The 17,017-nt window shown below is 39.4% G+C and overlaps 1 protein-coding gene across 1 annotated transcript in view; it reads right to left on the reverse strand.

Annotated features, from left to right (window-relative positions):
- Positions 1-16,793, reverse strand: part of BOD1L1 (biorientation of chromosomes in cell division 1 like 1) — a 38,473-nt gene extending 21,680 nt beyond the window's left edge. The window contains exons 1-10 of the mRNA XM_059817489.1: positions 16,587-16,793; positions 15,966-16,090; positions 14,466-14,656; positions 12,599-13,219; positions 11,968-12,117; positions 10,429-10,598; positions 9,247-9,370; positions 8,740-8,884; positions 7,990-8,065; positions 942-7,089 (exon numbers count right to left, since the gene is read on the reverse strand). Of these exons, the coding sequence (XP_059673472.1) occupies positions 942-7,089; positions 7,990-8,065; positions 8,740-8,884; positions 9,247-9,370; positions 10,429-10,598; positions 11,968-12,117; positions 12,599-13,219; positions 14,466-14,656; positions 15,966-16,090; positions 16,587-16,793 (7,957 nt within the window). The remainder of the gene's footprint in view (positions 1-941; positions 7,090-7,989; positions 8,066-8,739; positions 8,885-9,246; positions 9,371-10,428; positions 10,599-11,967; positions 12,118-12,598; positions 13,220-14,465; positions 14,657-15,965; positions 16,091-16,586) is intronic.
- Between the last annotated feature and the right edge of the window lie 224 nt (positions 16,794-17,017).

A 17,017-nucleotide genomic window follows, 5' to 3' on the forward strand; every position in this document is an offset into this window, starting at 1 on the left:
TTTCTACAGTTTAATTTATCCAAAATTTATAATGAAGTCATAATCTTGACATCATTATAGCATCTACAGAACTTATTAATTTTCATAAACTTGGTGCTTCAGTTACTCTGGAGGGTCAAAGAGGAGAAAGGCTGAAAATACCAAGATGTTCACTACATGGTATTTTAGGAACTAGCAACCATGCAAGTTAATTTCAAATGTTAGCTTCCAGAAAAACAGATCTGGAAATAAAATATTATATCCTTAATGTCATATACTCTAACAACTTAAGTTTTCTATTTAAAATAGACACCTATCATCATTGCTCGCTTAAAATATTCATTTATTTAGGATGACTGTCTGATTCCTTTCTAACACAAAGGAGGACCATTTCAAGTGTATTCACAACACAAAATTCAGCACAAGAGTGTGAATCTGAATATGACCATTAAATAACTATCCAGAGAAAATCTGCAGTTGTGATTACGGATGGCCACTCTTAACCTTCAAGATTACGAAGAAGTTACCTTTATAAAATGTTGAACATATGTCTAAATGAAATGCATCCTCTTTCCTATAAAAGCATTTTTAAATTTCAAAACACATTAATAACAAAACCCATCTGTAGCTCCACGATAATTACCCCTTGCAAACCACTTAATATATTAGCTCACAATTTTAAGTCAATTTTAATACCTTTTTTGCACTCTAGTAACATTTAATTCTTTTCCAACATACCTCAGATAATCATGTTCAGACACTCCTATACTCCCAGAATCATGCTTATTGAAGTATTTGTCACCAATTCTTAAACATATTATTAATAGTTATTTTGCAACCAACAAAGAAATCAAGTATATTTGGACAGTATAAGTTATTTCTAACTGTAATAATGGTAAACCACATCTATTTATGACAGCTTATAAAATGAAGAGTTAAAAAAAGAAAAAATAAATCCTCACCTGAATTAAAGGTCGCGTTACTTTTCTGAAAAGTAACTTCAATTCCAGTATCATCTATTTTGACCAAGTTCGTTTTGTCATCACTGCCGTATAGCTCTTCTACATGCAACACAGGGAAGTCACTTTTTTCCCCTAATTCTGCTTCTATTGTCACTTCACCATGGTTGGTATTTAAAGTCACTTCATTTGCAGAAACTAAGGAAAGAGCCTGTGCCCTAGGCAGGGGAGTCCTTATTTCAGAAAAGTCACTTTCTAAAAGCAAGTTTGAGTTAAACTTATAGTTTACATTCCTTAGAGTTTCACTCTCTACCGCTGCTTCTGAAATCATGCAAGAGAGTTCTGATGTAACATCCTCATGCAAAACATCTTCAGCTTGCTCATCATCCTCACTTGCCTCTGAGGAAGGACTTGGACTCACAGCAGTTTCCGTACTAATCTCCACGCAAAGGGCTTCATCTACACTCATGAGGTTCACTGAATTTTCATCTGTTTCTGCGATTTCACCATCTACTGTGGTCTGAGATGCTGCTGATTCTCCCCTCACACCATTCTCATGGGGCTCGTTCTCTCTACCAATGACAAGCAAAGAATTACTGCTTTTTTCTGGGCCTGTAGTCGATAGGATGCATTCAATCTGGTTAGCAGTATTAAAAATTTCCTCACTTTTGTCTTTTACTTCTGTACTCTCAGCAGCAAGTTGACTTTCTTCTATGACTGTAAAGGTGAAGAGACTATCACATTCTTCCATTGTACTCAGAGTGATCACTGCCCCCTCCTCCTTATCTCCTAGACTTGAAGCAGCATGTTGATCTTCACTGTTGGTGGCAACCCTCAGCACAGGAGCTCCGCACTCTCCGACAAAAATCACAGAACCTTTGCTTTTTGCATCTGCATTGAAAGCAGCTAGTCCAAACTGTTCATCTACAGATGCAGTAGTCTCCACAATCTTACAGTCCTCTGATGCATTTGGAGAGATAATGGCATCTTCATCTCCTTCTGCTACAATGAGCTGACTTTCGGCTTGTGGTGCTGCACTGATCAGGACTATTTCACATTCTTCTGTCATGCTTGTAGTGATCATGGCAGCTTCATATCTTCCTTCTGTTTCTGAAGCAGTGAGTTTGTTCTCATCTTGCATAGCTACACTAGACATAGGAGCTTCAAAACATTCTGCTGTACTTGTAGAGATCATTACCGTTTCATTTTTTGACTCTGTGTCTGACACATGTTGAATCGCCTCTTCTGTGACTTCACCTGACATTAGGATTACTTGTTCTTCCACAACACTTGTGGAAATCATAGCACACTCATCTTTTTCTTCCTTACCGCTAGCAGTTGGGTGACTTTCGTCATCGTTATCATCTCCTCCTGCACTGGATTCACTAGGCATGGGAACCTCATATATTTCCATATCTATAGAAACTATAGCATTCTCATTTATTTCTTCTGTTTTCACAGAGGGGAGCTGACTGTCATATTCAATAGCTGCACTTGACATAGGAGCCTCAAATTCTTCCACAATACTGGTAGAAATCATAGTGCACTCATCTTTCTCCTGCTTACTGCTAAAAGTATGCACACACTCTTTAAACTCTGTAGCTGTACTGGGCATAGGCACCTCTGTGTCTTCAGTGTCTATTAAGATCACAGAGCTTTCTCCACTTTCATTTGCTCTTGCAACAGCAAGTGGACCTTCCTCAGCATCCATGGCTGAATGTAAGGGAGCATCACTTTCTTCCACTGTACTGGTAGAGATGATATCACCTTTTACTTTTTCTTCTCTGTCAGCAGGAATAAGAGAATTCTCATCTTCCTTTCGAACTGCACTACTTATAGAGGCATCAAGTTCTCTGCTGTCAAAGGAAGTCATGGCATTCTCATGTTTGTCTTCAGCACCAGACTGACTCTTATCCTGCACTGCCATAGCACTAGTCATGGGACCTTCACATTCCTCGGCGTCTAAGGGAATCGAAGTACCTTCATGCTTTCCTACATGTGCAGTCAAGGCACTCTCATCTGGAGCACTTGCACTGGTTACACTGCTTTCAACAATCCCTTTAGCATTTTTGCAGTTTGTGCCAGAATTAGCTTCTTTCTCTGCACTGGTCATGCTGTCAACAGTAAGCTTATTTATATTTGTGCCAGCCACTCCTGATTCAGCTTCCATTTGTTCAGAAACTATGCAGATAATGGAACTTTCACCTTCTTCTGCGCCTATACAAATTAGTGCATTTTCACCTTCCATTCCTGTACAAGTAGAAGCATGCTCATTTTCTTCATTTCCTCTTCCTGTACTGGTGACAATGCCCTCACCTTCTTCATCCTCTTCTTTTGAGCCTGTACTAGTCACAAAACCTTCATCATCACATGGACCTACACTGACCGTAGTGATACTGGCTTCTTCCTTTGACCTTGTACTGTCCATTAGACTTTCACATTTTTCAGCTTCTAAACAAACTGCAAACCCCTCATTGCTGTCTTCTAGTCCTGTGCAGACTACTGAAATTTCAGCATCATCTTCTGGAGTTATGCCTGTGCTGGTCACTGTGCTTTCACCATTTACAGTATCCTCAGATTTGTCACCACTAGTTCCAGTTGTGGCACTGTTGTTTGTGACCATTGCAATACACGCACCAGTTACAGTGCTTTCTCCTTGGGCATCTGTACCAGTCACAGAGCAGATGATGAAGTTATGACCTCTTTCTTCTGCACCTGTGCAAGTCACAGTACCTTCGTGTTCTTTTACTTGGCCAGCTCTCACACTGCCCTGAAGTTCACCTGAACTGTCACCACTTGTCGACCCTTCACCTGTTTCTGTCCCTGCACTAGTTACAGCTCCGTCGCTCTCCACTTCACCTAAGCAGGATACAGAACTTTCAAATTTGCCTGTATCTACACAAGTTGAGGTCTTTCGCTTTTCTTCAGAGCCTGCACTAGTCACAGCATCATCTTTTTCTTCTGCCCCAGCACTATTCACACTGTCTTCAATTTCTACTCTACTTGCATTGACTGAATCCTTACTACATTCTTCTGCATCAACCATGGTACAGTCACCATTTTCTTCTTCTGTACTTGTTAGGAAACTTTCACTTTCTGCTAATCCTTCGGTGACAACACTGCTACCACCTTCTTCAGCTGCTGCAACAGTACACTCACCAATATCTGCTCCTGTGATGAAACTGCCACCCTCACTACTTTTTACCCATATGCCTGTTGTGAAACCTTCATCAGCTTCTATACTTGTGCAGATTACCGTCACCTCACTTTCTTCTTCCGAGCAAGTGGTTGTAGCATCACTGCCCTTTCCAGAATGTGATGGACCCTCAGCTCTTTCTTCTCCTGTACTAGTGGCCATTACAGTGCTCTCAGTGATCTTTTCTGTGCTGGTTCCTATCACAGTGGCTGGAGTTGTTTGTAGGCTGCTGTACAACAAACTAAATTTACTACTTCCTGCACTGGTACCTACTGCATTGCTTTCATTTTTATCTTCCATGCCAATCACACTATTCCCTTCTTGCCCACTAGCTATAACAGAGCCTTTGACTGTTTCCTCAGGAACTCTTTCAGGCACTAACACAGAGGAAGATTGTATGGTATCATCAATATCATGCACCTCATTCTTTTCCATATTATCAGACATTATGCTTCTTTCTCCCTTTGTGGAAGGATCGGTATTCGAGCACTCTCTTTCTTTTCTTTTTAGAAGTTCTTTTGTTGTTACATCTCCACAATCTTCAGTTATGTCAGTCATCAAGTCTTCCTCTTTTATTTTCAACTCGCTCCCCTGAGTACTTTCTAACTTTGCTGCTCCGTCATAATCTTCTTGACTAGGTACTCCAGCTGTACTGTCTTTCATTGCCTGTTCATCAGGCCAGGGCACCTCATTATCTTTTCCTACACTATTTGTTATAGTGGTGTTGTCACCATCATCTTTCATGATAGAACTCAGCACTGCACTATTGTGTTGTTCCATGTATACAACCTGTGCTGCATCATTCTTCAAAATGAAAGTATCTTCAAATAAAGAAGTTCCATCTGAATTACGGCATTCTTTAGACATACTACCCAAGGAATCTGTAAAATCTGAGATATCCATATCCACAGACTTTGCATCAGCAGCATCTCCTCTGGAAGAATTAATTGGTAAAGGAACATCATCTGAATTGGAATTTATCACAGTTTTTAAATTCTTTGGTCTTCTGCTATCTTCTGAAGCTTGATCCTTACTGGGAACGTTCAGTAAGATTCTACCACTTGTTTCATACACAACGCTTGTTTTATAAGCCCCTTGTTTATTGGGTCCTTGATCCATGGAAGCTTGTTTGGACAAAGTGTTTAAGGCACCAACTTGTTTATTAGGGATATCTTCTTGTTTAACACTTTTTCCAGCTGCAGGTAGAAACTGTGATTCACAAGCTTCAGAATCTGCCAAGCTGTGTTTTAATTCCTGATTTGAAATAGCAAGAGATATTTTTTCTTTTGCTGCATATTCAGCATCTGTGGCTTGGAGTGAGTTTTGAATGTTTTCTCCTTTGATGTTAGATGCTTCCTGTACTTTTGTTTGTTTCAAATCAAGTTCCATCAGCTCTTCCCCATGACAAGAATGCAAGTCTTCATTATTCATACTTGACTTTTGAGGGGCTGGAGCATGGCTGCTTTCAGTTGTGCTAGCAGATTGCTTTTCCTCTCCAAGTAAATCTTGATTTGATATACTGCCTTTTCTACTTTCAGAGGATACCTTCTTACTTTGTTTTTTATCCATTGGTACTGTGATGGTCATTACTTTTTCATGCCCACTATCCATTTCTTTAATATCTTTATCTTCCAACTTGATACTCTCTTCCTTCTTCTTTATTTCCTTGTTGCTGTGCTTTAAGTTTCTGCTTTTGTGACCTTCAGTAGAGAACCTTCTTTCTAGTTTGGAATTGCTTAGATCTTTATCACCTCTATATTTCTCTTTTACAGATCCTCTTTCTCCAGAATGTAACTTAACTCTGTGAGTAACGTCTTTTTGTGATCCCTGAGTTGATTGCGTGCCACTTACAAGCTCAAACTCAGCACCACTCTCCTCAAAAACTTTATCTTCATTCTTGGATTTGTGTTGCTTATCTGAATCATTCTCTTCCATGCTCTTATCTTTGTCTAGTTTCTGACCAGTCTCTTGTTTTGTTAAATTTTCCTGTAATTCTGATTCAGATGCTTTGAATTGTTTACTATGACTCTTTGACTTAGATTTTAACAAAATCTTGTCTTCTACAAGGCTCTTAGATCTTCGTCTATCTTTATGAACACCATCTTCTTGTTTCAAGTTACAATCAGAGTTAGTTGATTCTATTTCATGTTTATCTTCAGAGTAGCTTTCGCTCCTTCTGTGTGATGCAGAAGCAAGTTGCTTTGAGGCACTTAAGGAATCCTTTTGTGGCCTAGAATCACTCAGGGACCTTTTGGACTTGTATTCTGCTCTTGATTTTTCTGTTGAGAGATGTCTGTCTTTTTTATTTTCCTTACGCAGCAATTCTTCAGCTTTTAAGGTTGATTCAGAAATATTTTTTCCATCTTTTCCTGTTACCGATATTTTCCGTTCACTTCGGTGTTTACTTTTTCTTTCAGATTTGTCATCTGAGGAAACCTTTATTTGTTGATTATGTTTCTGACCACCATCTTCTCCTTTCAAACTTCTCTCAAATGAATGGAGTTCAACATCTTCACTTGATTTGTGAATACTGTCTCCTTTATATTTGTGCTTTAAAGAAAGTTTATCTTCTAAAGCAGTTCTTTCCTTTTCATTTTTATCTCTGTAAGATTTAGCTTCTTTTTTGGCAGCATTTCTCATATGTTGAATTTCTGTGTCACTATCTTTTTTGGGGTGTTTTTCATTTTTAAATACGGATTTCTGCTTCTGTAATTCTTCAGTATTGATTTCTGCTCTATCCAGTTGTCTTTTTGGATCCCTTGTTTCACTGTCCTGCTGGGCTCCTTCAGGCTGAAGGGAGGTGGAGGTTTTTCTTTTATGTTCTTTTTCTGCTTTAGAATCACTTTTGCTTTCCTCAGTTGAATGCACTGATTCTGAAAGTCTTCTAAGCTGTTTAGAGATTTCACTTTTCCCATGATTATGCTTCAATTCTTTGGAAGAATTTTTTTCACAAGTCTACAAAAGAAAGTTTTTATATACATAAGCAAATGTTACACAGTTCCTTCACTATATGACCGAACAGAATTGTTAAGGGCAAAGTCTCTATTAAAAACAATACACCAGAGAATACACTTAACACTGTAATAAAAATTCCCCTAAAATATAGTCAGTAAGAAAATGAAACTTGCCGTTTTCATTTCATTTCAACTATCTGCCATTGTGGGAAAATCCAAAGAAACAGAAGTTAATCTTAAGCACTCTGTTTGAACTTGAGTATCCTTTCTTTATAAAATTATTTTTCTTTCTAAAATTACTTAAATGGATTTTTAAATGGACAATCACAATTTCATGTACTCTGCAAGTTACTTTAAAGAGCCATTATGCTGTCTGTTTAGAAAAAAACAAAACCAAACAATACCCCAAAACCCACAAAAGATAAATCTAGACTTCCATGTGAACTTCCAACTATCACTTTTTTTTTGTTAATATGTTGTTGGTAAAAACTCTCACCATAAAAATTCCCTTTCCTTTAGTGTTTGACTACATTCAGCTTTCCTTTAACTTCCCAGTGAGAAGTTTAAATAGATCAAGCTCCTCAGATCTTTGCACAGAAGACACACTTTGCTCTTTTAAAAAACCCAACATGCTTCACAGAATAGGGCTTAAACTATATCTTGTGTTCTATTACAACACGCATCAGCACCGAATACATAGACTGGATATTCTAGTGGCTACTGGAATTCAGAAAACATTACTACAGCAATGTCAAATCACTAACATGATTGAAAGAACTAGCATGAAAAAACTAATTCATAAGAACAAATGCAATATTAAGCAGTTTGGTATGGACGTATGAACAAGTATTATTACAATTAAAAAGGAAGATCATAAGGTTTATACTTAAGAGACACATACCTCATTTGTCTTTTGCATTTCTTTAGAATCTTCTTCAGATGGCTCATATTTCTTTTTGCAACCATCTTCAGCATGCCTGAAACAGGTATTTGGACAATTAAAAAAAGAAAAATCGGTGTCAGCCTAACATTAGTTTGTAAACTTTCTGCTTTTAAAGCTGAAGCAGAGAGAGAAATACACACTAAAAATACTGAAATAGAACATGATCACACAACTTTTGACTAGCCAATTTGTCCAAGCTTTTTTCTCTTGGAAAATTATGTGTACCAATTTCAAAGATATCCCCTGGACATCAGTGCTTTAAAGCAGAGAATATTACCATGACAATATTAGTACTACTGTTGTTCCTGTAAAATAGATAAGAGATCTCCTTGCCCCATATGTACCTGTATGTAGACAGATATGTACATGTGTCCTTATCTATGTAAAACATCAATTTAAAGATCAAGCCAAGTTGACCAACAGACGCACAAACATGTAAAAGCTCTCCATTATCATGCCTTTATTACCATTCTGTGTGTGAAAAGCCACATAAAGGCTGCTACTGCAGTCTGAGCTGCAATATATTTAAGCAGCTATAATTTGATTTTCTGCCTGAACTTCATGCTTATTAGTAACAAAATTATGTGAATATTTTAAGAGAAAATTGTTAAAATGGGTAAGGCTAACTGCAAAGTTGAAGAAAACCTTTTCCATCTGCAAAAATGAATATTCAAAAACTTAATTCCTTTTGAGAAAATACATGAATACCTTGAATCTCTTTTTCTTTTTCTGCTCAAGGCTACTTTTTTTTCTAAAAATTTCTGTTCTTTAAGCACATCCTTAATGCTGGTACCAGTAGCTTTTGACTCAAGACTTCTTGATGAAGGTTCTTCTAAGTTCAAGCCACTTTTTCCTAAAATAATGCACAAATGGTGAAATACATAAGCATGTCATTATATTACTGTTTCAACTATAAACGTGACTGAAAGCAGTAGAGAGTACTAATGTGTAGCAGAGAATACTAATGTATATAGACATGAATTGTGTTTAAGCAATGTAATGATACATGAAAGGATATATGAAAAAGTGAAGACATGGAATTTTCTATTAATAATTTGCAGTATACATTTTTCTGTTACATCAATGTTGAAATGTTGGGTTTTTAAGGGAAACGACTAGAAACCTATTACCAACATTTTAAGCTGAATGTTTTTTTCCCCAGAGAGTGAGCGAGTGAGAGCAGGGCGCCGGGGGCTAATGTTATACTTCTCATACCTTTAGCATTATGATTTCCAGTTTTTAGGGATTTTGTTTTTTCTGCAGCCTTCTGTTTACGTTTTTCTTCAAGTCTCTCTCTGTTAATTTGTCTTCTTAGGAGTCTCTCTTCTTTTTCTTTGGCCTGGAGATACAAAACCAAAGAAAACAATTTGTCATCAGGTCAAAGAGTATTCTTTGACTACAAATGTATGTCTAAAACCCACAGAAAGCAGAACATTGTAGCTTGAGGCAAACTAAAAAATAAATAGTCCTTAGAAATCGTTATATGAAAGTTAATGGAACCTTGTGATACTTCCCGTGAAGTGAAACTAGCTGAGTTCCAGAGTTTCATTGCCGCTCAACACCGCAGACTGAGGCTATGAGACCTTGTCAAGGAATATATCTTACTTTTTATTTTATTTATATATACATAACATGCATATATAAATAATACATTATATACAACTATATATAAAAAAAATTATATTTAGCCAAAGGAAAAAGATCTAAAAGAATTGTTGCTCCCTCTTCTGTGTGCTGGTCCTTCTTCCACAGAACATAGTGAACATGCTTAAACCTCTGTTTCCAATCTCAATGGCTGCAAACATGCTACAAACTACCAACTTCATGGACAACAAGAACTACATTTGTAAAGAGATGATGTAATGAAGTAGCCTGCAGTAGTCAACACAAACCTGAACTACACAAAACCCCATTGAAGGCAGGCTGCAGGTAGAGATGGGCTACTTTTTCCACCCAAATTGTCATTATATGCATTAAATCTAGTGAAGACCAGGTTTTTCACATGTGCAGCAGTTCTTACTCTCCCTATCAAATCACTCAGTTCACAAAGAATCCACTTCTTGCCGTGATTCTGTGAAGACATTGCATGTAATTGGTAAATCCTCTGTCAACACCAAAAGACTGTTCATTTTAGAGCAGGGGAAAAAGATGGAAAAGTGTGTCATTGCTTTCACCACCAGAAGCCTTCAAACTATAACCAGCAGAGTGCTTTGCTGGAGAGCAGATCATGCAATATTGGTGAAAGTCTGAAGAAGGAGTAGTTGTAACACAAGGATAAAAAAAAAAAAAATTAAGTGAGAAGAAACAGAAGACTCCCCCTCACAAACCACCACCAAATAAGAAGTGGAACTTCTGTGCTGAAAAGATTAAGGAGCTAGAATGCGAGCAGTAACTTACAATGGACTGACGGCGTTGTTCTACAGTTCGTTCATCATCAGAATCACTGAAGTATTTGGAGTACAAGAAAGGCTTGCGAACATAAGCATGACGAACAGGCTTGGCCTTCCCATCACTCAGCTCATTAGCATGAGGCTTTGTTTTACTTTGACTGTTTTTCTCCTCTTCATCTGAAGAAAGGTTAGTGAAGTGTAGAGATACATTGTTAAATTAGGGCAGTGCTTTCAATGTAACTTTGGAGGAGGCAATGCTACTCAAAATGTATTAACAATTATTCTAAAAACATAAACAGTTAAAAAAATTAAACCCTTTAACATCAAAGTAACACTAGATTATGAGAACCTGAAAGGTATATTCATATGTGTCTGTGCACACCATTCAGCCAAAAAATCGCAAGATACAAACCCCAGAATAAACTGGGATACAACAATTGGGCTTACCCTCTTGCCTGTAATCACGCTGCCTTTTTATATTTAGTAGTTAACACCTAAGAAGTCAGAACATAATTTCTGCTATATATTAAGTTAAGCTTCTTCCCTACACCAAAAAAATTTGTACAATATTTGAGTATGTAAAAACTAGATAGGCTTACTGAAATATATACACAAAACACATTGTTGCTTATACTCATGTAAGTATTATTCAAGTAAAAATAAATAAAGCTATTTCAGTTTTACCAGGATTATTAGAAATAGAGCAAAAACATTTGTGCTCCATACTGTACAAGTTATTTGTATCCCTGAAATATACTTAAGGCTTATTTTCACTTCACAAATATTTAGTCATAACTGAATGCGATCTGTCATGTTTAAAGGTAACACCAAAGCCAGAGAATATGCAAGTAATTCAGTGCTTCTAAATAATATTTTTAGAGCAGAAAAGATAAGCTCACAGCATACTAGAGACAACTCATTCAGGTAATAAGGCACTCCGTATTATGAAGTGGAAAGTCTTATTAACTGCAAAAGCCACGTATTTGCAGAAATCAGTCTGAGGTCTGCTCTAGACATGCAGAACACAAAAAGGTAACCCAGTCAATGAAAAGATTTGGTGTTTCCAAACTCTTAAAGGTAGATCCATTCCTGCTCCTTCTACTGTGGCCAGGTAGAATTTGGAAATTCCTGCAATCCTAAAGCTCTAAAACCAACCTGATCTGCAAAGTCAGCTACAACCACTACCCTGGGGTCAACAAACAAAGCACTCCAATGTTATACCAAAATCATGGCGGAAGGGAGGCGAAAAAAACCCATAGAAAAGTGACATATCCATGACCATTAAGTGTTTTTACCGCCTATGAAATACTGTAGCACAAATGAGATTTACAATGTTCAGAATATATCAAGCTATTAAAAAAAATATTCAAAGTACGTGCACTATTCATCTTTCGTAAATTCACAGAAACTATCCATTCCATATTTAAATTCTTTCTCATAAAAAAGTACAATAAAACATACTGCAAAACCTCAAATTTATGATATGATGCACTCAATGAAAGCGTTGCATATTCTTTCTTGCTACTTAACAATCTAATAATTTTACCGTCTGATGTGATCTCCCCCTCTTCAGTACTGTCAGAAATTACAGTCTCCTCTTCACTCTCCTCTTCAAAGGAAGAAAGGTCACTGGTATGGACAGAGCTGACAGTGATGTCACTGAGTACATCCATATCTGAATCTACTGACGTATTTTCTTGCAAAGGAAAAAATAGAAAGAAAGGGCTGTAATGCAGCACACTGTATTTGAGAAACTTTTCTTACCAAAAGAGTGATTTTGCCATTGAAAACAAAATTATCTTCAGAACAAGAAATAGGAAAAAAAAAAAATATTTGTAACACCTTAATGAAATGTTATTAGCCTAACTCTGGTTTACTCAAAATAAATATCACCCTGAGGTACAACTAGAAACTTTAAATGCAGACTGGCATCGTTGAGGAAACTTGCCCAAGTAAGGCAGAAGACCAATCACACACTTGAATCAAAACTCCTCTGATTCCTAATGTGGGTACCTCAGTTAAGGGACATGAACCAAGACTGAGCTGTGGCTAACTAGACAAACTTGCTAGATCTAGCAGAGAACCTACATTCCAAATATATTTCTGATTCAGCTCCTGAATACACTTAAAAACCCCCCATATCCATATTTTAAGTAAGAGCATTGCCCACACCATACCTTCTTTAGTTTCTTTAGTGCTTTCAGTTGTTTTATGTTTATTGCTATTTTTTTCTGGAACTAACTGTTTCACTGGTTCCAACTCTCTTCCTTGCTTTTCATCTTTTGACTTCATAGTATCATCACTTTTCTTTGAATGGTCAGACTTCTTGTCAAGTTTTTCCTTCTTTTCTTTTCTTCTTTCACCTTTCTCACTGCTGTCTGGTTTCTTGTCACATTTATCTAATAATTTACTCTTTTGATCTTCACTTTCCTGTTGAATTTCTTTACTTGTAAATGTCAAATTATTAGTATCCTTTGCTGAATTTTTTATTTCTTCGCTTTGGCAAGGAAGCTCATTTAAATCTTCACACTTTGCAAATGTTTCAGCCCCTTCTCCAGAAAGATCACAAATTGCTTTCTCCCTGTCTGGCAAGTCCTCTGCATTTCTCTCTCTGTCAGTGCTACCATCCACACTCTGCTGAGATGAGAGTCTTTTTGCAACTTTGTCATTGTTCTTGGGATTTGAGTTCTCTGTTGAAGCCCTGGCAGCACTTGCTTCTTGGTTAAGAGATGTTATTGTTTCCAAAATGGACATTGCATCACTAGCTACATTGCCACTAGGAGCTGTAGCAGAGACACCTTGAATAGTAAGAGAGAAGATAGTTTTAGTTCATCTTAGTTTCTGTAATTCCGTTCAGATAGAATGTTAAGCAAGTGAAAGGAAAAATAATAATTACTCTATTTAAAATAAGTAAAATTAACTAAAAGTTTTGACTAATTTTGCATTTAGAGATTTTGGTTTAAAAAAAGAAAAAAGAACAAGAAGTTGCATTTCTGCAGCAATTATGATCTAATTACCAGAGATTCATTTTGCTCTGTGACCTACCGCTGTTCCTGAAATCAGCTAAAGAAAGCAGGGGTTGTCTATGGGAAGGATGTTCTGAACACAATCCTTGTTCAACTTTACCACCATCCCAAGGGGGATGATGACGACTCTGGAGAAGCACAATATAGAATACTGCAGCAGAAAGTCTGTATTTCATACGTCTGGTATCTCCATAAACGACATGGAAAATGGACTCAGCATATTGATTATATAACAATAGGACTATCAGAAATACTTTATCACTTTCCCATCCTCTTAGAAGCAACTCTGAAGATGGATGAGAAAGGGTTAACTGGACTAGCACTAAGAGCTGCAGCTGGCTTGTTAACCCACTTACTTTAAAGGAAGTGGGCCTCACAGGAAAAGGGCTAGGATTTAAATAAAGGGTCTGGTTACAAATAGATGGACTGCTGTGGAGTCTCTTAGGAAGGGAAAGAATGGACAATTACCTGCAGGATTTAGAAGTTGATACCAGGCAACACAAATGAAAACCTTAAAGAAAAAGTGCTGTGTTTATAAACAAACTAAAGATTGGCTGATATACAGCAGAATTTAAGCTCCTGAGAGGACCTTAGCCATTCAATTTTACTGCACACAGCAACTGCATTAAGACAGGTAACTGTCTCATAGATAACTTTTTTTTCCAATCTATCAATGCATAAAAAACCGAATCTTTCTTCTCTTACAGCTATGCCTTATCTGATCCTATAATACTTAGAGGGCCAAACCCTGAGACCAACTTTTTTCCCTATAGTAAACTGATTCCTTGTAATCTCAAGCAGAAGTGACAGAGTGACATGGTGGTATATGGCGACATCTCTCTGGCCTTCTACCTTTATACACACAGTAAGAGACAAGTAGTATGGTACGCTACCTGGAGCTCAGCTTGTTAATACTGATGGCTAACAATTCTGTGCTAGCAGCAAACCTAGTTAATGTTTCTGCTTCCTCCAGAAACAAACTTTTGTTAATAGACTTCTCAGAGAAATGGTAGAATACCTTGTACTGTAATAGAAGCATCTGTTTTCTCCTCACTTGGAGATGTACTAGGGCCTGCCTCCTCTTTGTGATTCAATGTGGCTAAAAATTCATGGACAGCTTTTTCCACCTGCGGTCTGAATGTGTGGTTGATCTTTGGGTCCACAACCTGAGAAATAATTCTGTCAATTCCAGATTCCAACATTCCAGACCTGGAACAAAAAGTTACATGAATACTTAATAAGAGAATTGACTTTTCAAGAACATCTTAATGAAATATACTCATTTAGGTGCGACGTAAACACTCTTAAGAACCTCCAATGAAGCACTAACATTTTCTGAGCATCACTGCAGCTACGTATTTAGCCAGCTGCCTGTACTTCAACCGCTCTCTCTGTGCCTTATGAACGAAGAGAAAAAAATGCTACAGAAACAAAGCAATCCAACTGCATGGAATTAACACAACAAACAGCCTGTTGTTATATCATTACTGGTTATGCCTACAAATGTTATCTAACTGTAAAAGCGACATTTGTGGAAAAAATTAAGAAGAAACCTAATGTTATCAATTCCCATGGCATAAAACTGAGGATTTACAGAAGGCATGAGGAACAAACAACTACCAGACCAGTCATCACCACCCTAAGTTACTTTCTGCACAATACAGTGCGACACCTCAGAGTTCTGCAGCTGTATGGAACACCCTTAATCTTCAGTAAAATAAAATAAATGGCAACAGAGAGCTTTATATCTATGGGTTTTCTCTAGACCCCTGTAATCATTTGTGGAACATATATTGCCCCTTGTGTGCATTGCTTCTTTAAAAAGAACCCAAAACCCCCCAAACAACCACTTCCCTCCCCCCAAACAAAATAGCTCCTCAGTACCAGTTGTCAATGGTACCACTACAGCATAACGGAGACAGTTTGTTCCCAAAACTCTTGTTTGACCCTATTTAGTGACCAAACACATGCTACTTTGAAGAAATTTCCTAACGTTTCTTATGACTTTAAGTTTTGAGAAGAAAAACTAGAGGAACCCTCATGAAATAATGTAACATTGGATAAGTGTTTGACATAATTTTGATGTAACAGCAGTTCTGAAAAACCTCTTCGCTGTCTACCTACTTTTTTTTGTTTTGCGAATTTAGGTTTGCACTCTGCAGAGCTTAGTTTGTCAAATCCTTCTAACTTTCCTTAGCTCAAAACTTGATGATAAGAGCAATCTTATTAATACCTCCCTTAAAAAGAAACAGTAAAGATAGACTTTAGCCAGGGCATTACACCCCAAGTCAAAACGAAGCTTTCCACCCCTGCATCCACTTGGATCAGACAAAATAATATTTGCAGTCTAATTCTGATGGCGAGCTGCTATCTGAAATAGTACCATATTTTAGACGCTAAAAAAACCCCAAACTTCTTCAGAAGTTTTGTCAAAGAAAGCAGACACTTTACAATTGACCTACAGCCTCCATCACACATGAGCATGTTCAAACAGAGAAACCCCAGAGCTGTCACTTACTTGAGAACCTGCTGCCTAATGTTATTTCTCAGCTGGTTCTTGTTGAGATGAGGACTCCAGGTATGAGTTGCCAAATGATTGGAAACAAAGTTGTCAACGCGCTGTCTCAAATTCTGGTAGGCAGGCTAGAAAGCAACCACAGAGAGGCGGGACAGTAAGGCTTTGATAAGCAGTTATTCTCCCGGAGGCCGGGCTGGAAGAGCTGGGAGCCCCGTCGGACCCCCCCAAACCACTGAAGGCGCAGCCGCTCCCTTGCGGCGATCGCAGCGTGTTAAACATGCCCGTATGGCTAGAAACACTCCACAAAACCAGGCGTGTTTGTATCGCCGGCCAGCCCACGCTCCCCTCCGAAAACAGGGGCTCCAGCTTCGCCCCCGGCGACGCAGAGAAGCGTCCTGGGGCCGAGGGCCGAGCCGGAGCCCCGCGCGGGCCCAGGCTGCCGCTCCCCACCCCCGAGCGCTGGGCGCACTCCCCCGCAATCCGCCGCCACCGCCGGGCCGGGCCCCGCCGCCCTCGGGCAGGCCCAGCCTGCCCCCGACGTGCCGGGGCTCGGGGAGAGCCACCGGCGGGGCGCCGGGCCCCCCCTCAGGCGCCGGCCGCCGGCCCCCCTCCCGCCCCCACCTTGGTGTCCACGTCGGCCAGGCAGTCGCGGCGGAACTGGTCGAAAAGCCCCTGGCTCTTGAGGTGGTTGACGATCATGGAGACCAGCTCGGGCTCGGCCGCACCGCCCCCCACGGCGGCCCCGGCCCCCGGCAGCGGCGGCGGCTGCTGAGGGGGCGGCGGCGGGGGCGGCGGCGGCGGGGGCTGCGGCTGGGGGTTGCTGGCCATGGGGGCGGCGGCGCGGCGCGGCCTGCGCGGGGCGCGGCGGCCGGCTCTCCCGGCCGGACCCCGGGACGGGGCTGGTTACCGAGCAGCGGCCGCGGCAGCGCTGACCCCGGAAGCGAAAGGGAACGGAGGGAGGAAGCGGCAGGCGACGGGAAGGGAAGCAGGGACGCTGCCGCCGAGAGCGGCGCCATCGGCGCGGGGCGAGCACTGGCGGAACCGCGCGCAGC

This window comes from Gavia stellata, chromosome 5, assembly GCF_030936135.1.
Source record: "Gavia stellata isolate bGavSte3 chromosome 5, bGavSte3.hap2, whole genome shotgun sequence".
Classification (NCBI taxonomy): domain Eukaryota; kingdom Metazoa; phylum Chordata; class Aves; order Gaviiformes; family Gaviidae; genus Gavia; species Gavia stellata.